A 6,364-nucleotide genomic window follows, 5' to 3' on the forward strand; every position below is an offset into this window, starting at 1 on the left:
GGAAAGGTGAGCAGCTATAGCTTCATTGTTCATCTTCCCCTCGCTACCGGATGAGTGAACTCTACCCGTCTATGCTTGATGGGATTGGATTCAATCAACGGACTCCCCTTGCCTCCTGGATCCACTGGACGAGTGGAAGACATTGAGAAGGGCTTCACATCCCTTGCAGGGCTTTGAGCTTTGAAACTTGGTTGCGCTCCTCCGATTGACAGATTCCTGGAAAAAAAGAACGCCTTGAGGCGGAGGATTGTATCTGGAAATGGAAGCTCTGTCCCCCTCACACTATATTTTGAATTAGGGGCTTGCCTCTCTTTCTCTCTCTACCGCCTGTGTCTATCTCCTGTCAAGTGTGCTTGTGCTCCCTGCCACGCTACTCTCACAGCAACCGTAACTGTGTGACTAACAACAACAGTACCAGTTCGTGCATCAGTGGTTCAAGTGCAGTGCCCAGAAACGGTTCAAAGATCTATGGCGACATAAATTTCCCAACAAATCTATGGGAAGTATATTATAAATAATAATAAAGTAAGTGGCCTTAGTTTCATAACCTAAAGCACCGGTCTTCTTATCAACAGCAGAAGCAACCCTATGGGAGTCTCTTGGGTTCTCCTCTATGATTCACTTGGGTATGTATACTTTTTTTCTCTCTGGAGACATGGCTATCGTATGTCCACAGCGTTACAACTCGAGTTTTGCTCCGCATCAAACAACTCATCACGTGGGTATTCTGTATTCATCTTCCAAGCTAGATTAGAAATTGTTTTTTACATTTACACTGGGGCTACCCATCATATGACGAGCAATCTGGCTGCATTTGTCTCATCCTCGCCGTACCAAGGCAAAAGTGTCGTCTTCACCGGTGACCACACCCCACTCTCTATTTCAGACATTGGTACGATCTCTTTATCATCTCGTTCTGGCAATGTTCCTCATCTCAATGATGCTATGTTGCTTCCTAAAGTCAGTCTCTCAAAAGATTTGATCGGTTGGACAACTTTTTGATGATCGCCAAAGCTATGCCATCTTTACTCCGACTTCCTCTGTGTTGTCAAGGATCTACACACGCATAATGTCATAGCTATAGGGTGCCGCCCGTAGCCAACCCATATATGCTTTAGACCTTGATTTTCCTCTGATTTATTTGTGTAGCTTCTTCATAACAAAGAGCTTCCTGATCTTAGGCAACTAAGGGCTTTTAGAGGTCTTCTTGTTGGTTGTTAGGTCTTCGACTACATGGAACACAAACAAGAACGCTTTCAATTGCTTCCTGCATCCGCTAGTTCTTTATTCTCTTCTTGGTTTAGCTGCCAGCTGGCCAAACACGGGCAACACCTACGAATTCCACTCTTCTGATTATTTTAATTCCATTAGCCCTTTTGCATTCTGATGTATGGGGCCCATCGCCTCTTTCTTCTTTCTTTGGTTATCGCATTCCTTTCTTAGAACTAATTCATAGGGGGTTAGTTCAAAGCTCGTTTATGGATGATGTATTTCGTTATAAAAAAAAATGCATTAAGCACAAACCTTACTAGATAGGGGGTACTTCAGTGCTTTCGGCTTTTTAAAGCTAAGGTTGAGAATTTCTTCTTTTGTCATCGGATTCCAGTTTTGCACTAAGATTCAGGGGGGGGGGGGGGGGGGGGATCTGTCTCATCAGCTTTCTCTCAGTTTACAGCCACTCATGGAATTGATCAAAAGTTCTCCTGCTCATATACCTGCCCAGATACGTCAGAAGCTTGCACCTCGCTCTTCTAATAAATAAAAAGAGCAGCCTGCATCTTTATCATCTTCTAGTAACGACCAGTTGTCTACGGATTCTCCCTCATACTCTATCGCAGCGGAGCCATCGCCATCTCTGCGCTTGAATGGTTCTCCCCGGCCCTGCAGCAAAGGAAAAGTTCTTTCTCTAAATCGGGCCCGGGACATTCAACGAAAAAGGATGACCCGATGTTTTGCCCTTTCTCCCCCCAAAAAGGCCCGGATCCTCTATTTATTTATAGGAGAATCTGCCTGCCCCGCTTTCCTCCCCCGCGGAAAGAGCTCGTTCGCCAAGTCCGAACTCCCACTTTCTCGTCGATGACGGCTCTCCTCGATGCTAGCAACCGCGTTTGACCCTTTTCCGTGCTTCTTTCCATTTCCTTACATTCTAGCTGAAGCAGAGACTTTACCTTTACTTAGATAGAGAGGGGCAGCGGTACCACGCCCTTCCGTGCTCGTAGGTTGACTTCCCTATGCATCCCGACTAAGGTCTCACAAACGTGCACTTCCCTTATGCATCCAGTCGCTTCACTAATGTGAATAGGTTATACATTATACACATTATACAGAAGGGTGGGTTGGTTATATACTCTTATGCGCGTTCCTTCTTCGAACCTTTTGGTATGTATTGCCCCCTAACTATAGATCAGATCCACCAGACGAGAAACTCAATTCCGCACTGCTGCTGAGTCGTCGGACTTATCCACCAAGGGATTCGTGGAATTTCTGTGGATTGCGTTGGAGGAAATCTACCAAAGCTAGGCAGATAGATAGACTCCTTTCCCGCTGCTAAGGGAGAGCAAGAAACAAAATCAAATGATTGTTTTTTAATCGGCGCCCCCTTTTGGGTATGCAGGTACTAAGAGTCCTCTCACTACCAACCAGCAGACATCATCTGGCTGGGTCTTGCCGGTATCAACAACAAGAAAAAAAACAACCAAATGGAAACAGCAACTAACTATGGCTCTTGGCCTAGACAACGTCCTAGGCGTAGGAGATCGGAGCAACAGGGAACGCCTAGACGACGTTTTTATTCTTGGGCTGCTGTAAGTAGATCGAGAGGTCGTTCCGCCCCTTGTCCCCGAATTTGGGTAATACGTTCTAAAAAAATATTGCTCCAATCTGACCTAGCTGGCGAGCGATCCCAGTTCGCGGCAGAGAACAAGACAGCAAGCGAGCGTACCTTTGTTCGCTTCTTCTCCACCAAGCACGGAAGTTTAAGGATAACTGTAGGTCGGTGGCTACCTAAGGAAACTCCGATTCGATCCGCCCCCCGGCCGGGAGGCATCTATCTCATCCCGATCACAAGGAGAGGTTCACCATGATGGGGGTACTTCTTTTTTTTTCCCTTCCAGAAAGAATGAAATGCATAGGGGACCATCCTTTTGTTGCGGCATGCTCCTCAGATTTACGGATTCGCAGGGGGCCTCGGGCCCTACTTAGTTGCCTAACAATGACAAAGGCTTGCGAAACTAAGTAGGGCCTTTTGAATGGAATCTTAAGTAATCTATCAGTGGTGTGAAGCGGCTTTGCCCCTTTTCAGTAGGGGAGCGAAAGGTTAGACCTTAGAAAGTCAGCGAACAGCGGTTCTTCTATGTAGGTATGGCGTTCCCCCTTGACTCTCCTAACGTCGAGCTAAGTGACTTCGTAACCTTTGCGTAGCGTAGTAGAATGAAGGCTATGCACCGACGCTCTCTTATCTATTAGCCTAAGCGTCTTCGCTAACTCGCTCGCCTACTATACTATACTCTACTATACAATACATTAGTAGGGTAGGCTAGGCTAACCCAGCCGCTTACTTCTACTAATGTAGGTCTTTAGTAGCGTTGACAAAGAAGAACAGCCGGTTAAAAGACAGCGAATCTTTTGATTTATATATTCTAATATATATATATAGGCCAGCTTGACAAGCTACCCTTCCTCTTGATCTGAGGTGCGAAGAGAAACATCTCTTTTTTATGACTTCCACTTATCGATCCTGGCCCGGAAAAGTGACCGACCAGGGCCCTATTGATGAATGAAAGAGAGGGTTTATGAGCCCTAGCCCTGTAAGCCCACACCTGTGTAGAGTAGATCGTTCAACACCTGCGGCACAAACCCATTTTTGACCTATTGGTCCTAGTATCATAGGCGACCGAACGGCCGCCTCCTAATTACTAGACCAACCTGCTATAATAATTCCATAAACACCTAGCGAAGATATGGCAAACAAATAAAGTCCCCCCATGTTCGGATCTGACAATACCATACCATAATCAAAAGGTACAACGGCCCGAGCGACCAGACTTAACATAAATGTAGCCACTGGAGCCATTCTAAAAAGGGAGAAATTAGCACTACTTGGTGAAATAGGTTCTTTTAGAATCAATTTCAAACCATCTGCTAGAGGTTGTAACAATCCGAACGATCCCACTACATCAGGGCCCTTTCGACGTTGCACAAAAGCCATTACTTTACGTTCAGCTAGCACTAAAAAGGCTACTCCTAGTAGAAGTGGTAGAATTATTCCAAGTATTTCAGCTGGAACAGCTATGTACGTTTTAGATTTTCTATTCACTCATGATCTGACCTGGTCGACCCAATCATGATATTGAAGGATGGGACCTTTTCTCGAAAAACTCTCGGATCCCGAGAAGAGTTGAAGATGGTGCAACATCGAATCCTCTTACGTTACTTCGAATGGAATCTTAGCCCGCCTCACTTGCTTTCTTTACTGCATAAGGGCATAAACGAAGTCAAGGGATTTCCTTCTAACTAGTTGGCTGAGAGTAAGCAAGCTACCTTCATTCCACAGATTTATGGTTGAGTCAATAACATGCTCTGAGTCGGGAATCTTTGCTCTTCTCTTTTGCATTTCCGCTGCCTGCGTTCTTCTTCGTGTCCGTCCGTATCGCAAAGCTGGTCGACGCCAGCTGTAATGGTTGAAAATAGGGGGCCAACCAAGACCCCCTAAAAAGCTTTGTTCGATAAAGCAAACGATTCGTTCCGACAACTTCGGACCAGATTAACTCCTTTGAATTAGCCGATCTTACAAAATAGATCGGGCGGGCTAGTTGGGAAGGGGTTATTAGCGGAGAAAAGAATCGCTGAGAGATAGATTCTACTATTTGGTCAGGACGAATGAGTGGCTGTGCAGCATGCTCCGGAGGAGATTGACCCTTCCACGAGTCAGTCCAGTCAGAAAGGGGAGGGCCCGCTGTCTAGACTGCATTTCGGGAGTTTGAACACCATCCCATTTCAACCAAAAATACAACCCTGTCAAAGGTATCTAACCTTCCTTCCTTATGAGTGGAAATCCAACCCCGTTTTGTCTTTTTTGCATAAAAACCAGCCGGCCGGTAATCTAATATATTATATATATATATTTTTTTTGAAACCCGTTCTTCCGAAAATTTTTGAAAAGCGCATAGTTTCTCCTCCAAAAATGACCTCTCCAGTCGGGGAACGCATTAGAAATTAACCTAAACCAGTAGGTCCTTGAGCGGATCCCACGTTAGCCCCAAGACGTTGGTCTCTAACTAGAAAAGTAAATGCTTGAGCTTGAGTGAGAAGGGCCTCTTCCCCCCGCTGGTATTTTGCCTGTATGGTGTTTACCGGGCGGGACCCCGATCCGGAAGGTATGCCACTATCGGCTACTATCTATACATGTCTGCCTCCCTTGAAAGCTCCTGGTGCTGCGACTATCACCGGTAAGTTGCGTTGGATCAACATCGGGATTCAAATCAACTGCAAAAGCAACTAAGTCAACGTCTATTTGCTCTGGATCTACTGGCCCGGACGCTTGAATCTATTCCACCGCAAACAACCGAATATACTACTGCAGGATCTTGCGCAGCTTTAGAAAGGAGAGAATTTCAGAAAGTCACTCTCTCCAACCTTTTCTATCTATCTTTAGAAGTAGGGCGAGTGTCTAAAGACCGGGGTATCTCTCTGAATCAGGTTATTCACTGGACTGTTAAGCCACCGAGTCTTCTAGGGTTGATCAACCCCTTTCAAGAAGATTCATCCAAGATTCTAGATCTCGTTAAATTCTAAGGAGGAGCCCATTCCATAAGGAAGACGAGAGGAAGGCAGGCTTGAAGGCATACATAGTTGGCTGGTTATTTGTCTTTCCCATCCCTGCTGCTACTGCAGGTGCCCGGGATTCATAGATTCTCTGGTAGAGGGGAGCCGCGGTGGAATTCTTTGGTGGGCTGGCTTAAAAGAAGTCCCAATTGCAGTAGGAGTAGCTACTTGTTTTATGGCTTTCATTTTAGCTTCAGATCCTGAATCTCCATAAATGGGTATGACTGGTTAAGGTGACCAGCTTTTGTGCGGCAACCGCAAGTTAAGGTACTCTGGATTTGTTATAGCGCCACCATTTCACAATATACATTGTCCGGGAAAGCGAGTCTTGGGATTGCTGTTTTATCCTACTGACGCTCTTCTTATGAAAGTGGAGGCTTTACTCTAACTGGTCTGTTAAAGTCTCCTTGCTACGGCCTTTTTTAATATCTCCCTAGCTCGGAGGGTTACTCGAATCTTTCGTTTTTGTACTCTACTCGTTCCTTGAAGGTCCAATTAATTAATAGTAATTGGAGAACGGTTAGTGTCTGTTCTGCATGAC

At 45.6% G+C, this 6,364-nt stretch overlaps 2 protein-coding genes across 2 annotated transcripts; one reads left to right on the forward strand and one right to left on the reverse strand.

The window, feature by feature from the left end:
* Positions 1-792: 792 nt before the first annotated feature.
* On the forward strand, positions 793-3,106 carry LOC115952312. Its single transcript, XM_031069423.1, has 5 exons — positions 793-960; positions 1,150-1,209; positions 2,303-2,486; positions 2,594-2,671; positions 2,752-3,106. Exons 1-5 carry the CDS (start codon positions 793-795, stop codon positions 3,081-3,083), a joined length of 822 nt encoding a protein of 273 aa, XP_030925283.1. The 3' UTR covers positions 3,084-3,106.
* Positions 3,093-4,547, reverse strand: LOC115986315 (NADH-ubiquinone oxidoreductase chain 1). Its single transcript, XM_031109180.1, has one exon. The coding sequence runs from the start codon at positions 4,205-4,207 to the stop codon at positions 3,908-3,910; it is 300 nt and encodes a 99-aa protein (XP_030965040.1). The 5' UTR covers positions 4,208-4,547; the 3' UTR covers positions 3,093-3,907.
* Between the last annotated feature and the right edge of the window lie 1,817 nt (positions 4,548-6,364).

The sequence above is a fragment of the Quercus lobata genome, chromosome 1 (assembly GCF_001633185.2).
Source record: "Quercus lobata isolate SW786 chromosome 1, ValleyOak3.0 Primary Assembly, whole genome shotgun sequence".
NCBI lineage: Eukaryota > Viridiplantae > Streptophyta > Magnoliopsida > Fagales > Fagaceae > Quercus > Quercus lobata.

Excerpts from the sequence above, each read along its gene's own strand:
- LOC115986315 (XM_031109180.1), bottom strand. The coding sequence starts at position 4,207 with ATGGCTTTTGTGCAACGTCGAAAGGGCCCTGATGTAGTGGGATCGTTC.
- LOC115952312 (XM_031069423.1), top strand. The coding sequence starts at position 793 with ATGACGAGCAATCTGGCTGCATTTGTCTCATCCTCGCCGTACCAAGGC. Across the intron at positions 2,487-2,593 it reads AAGGGATTCGTGGAATTTCT|CGCCCCCTTTTGGGTATGCA; the intron begins GTGGATTGCGTT and ends TTTTTTAATCGG. Across the intron at positions 2,672-2,751 it reads ATCTGGCTGGGTCTTGCCGG|GGAGATCGGAGCAACAGGGA; the intron begins TATCAACAACAA and ends GTCCTAGGCGTA.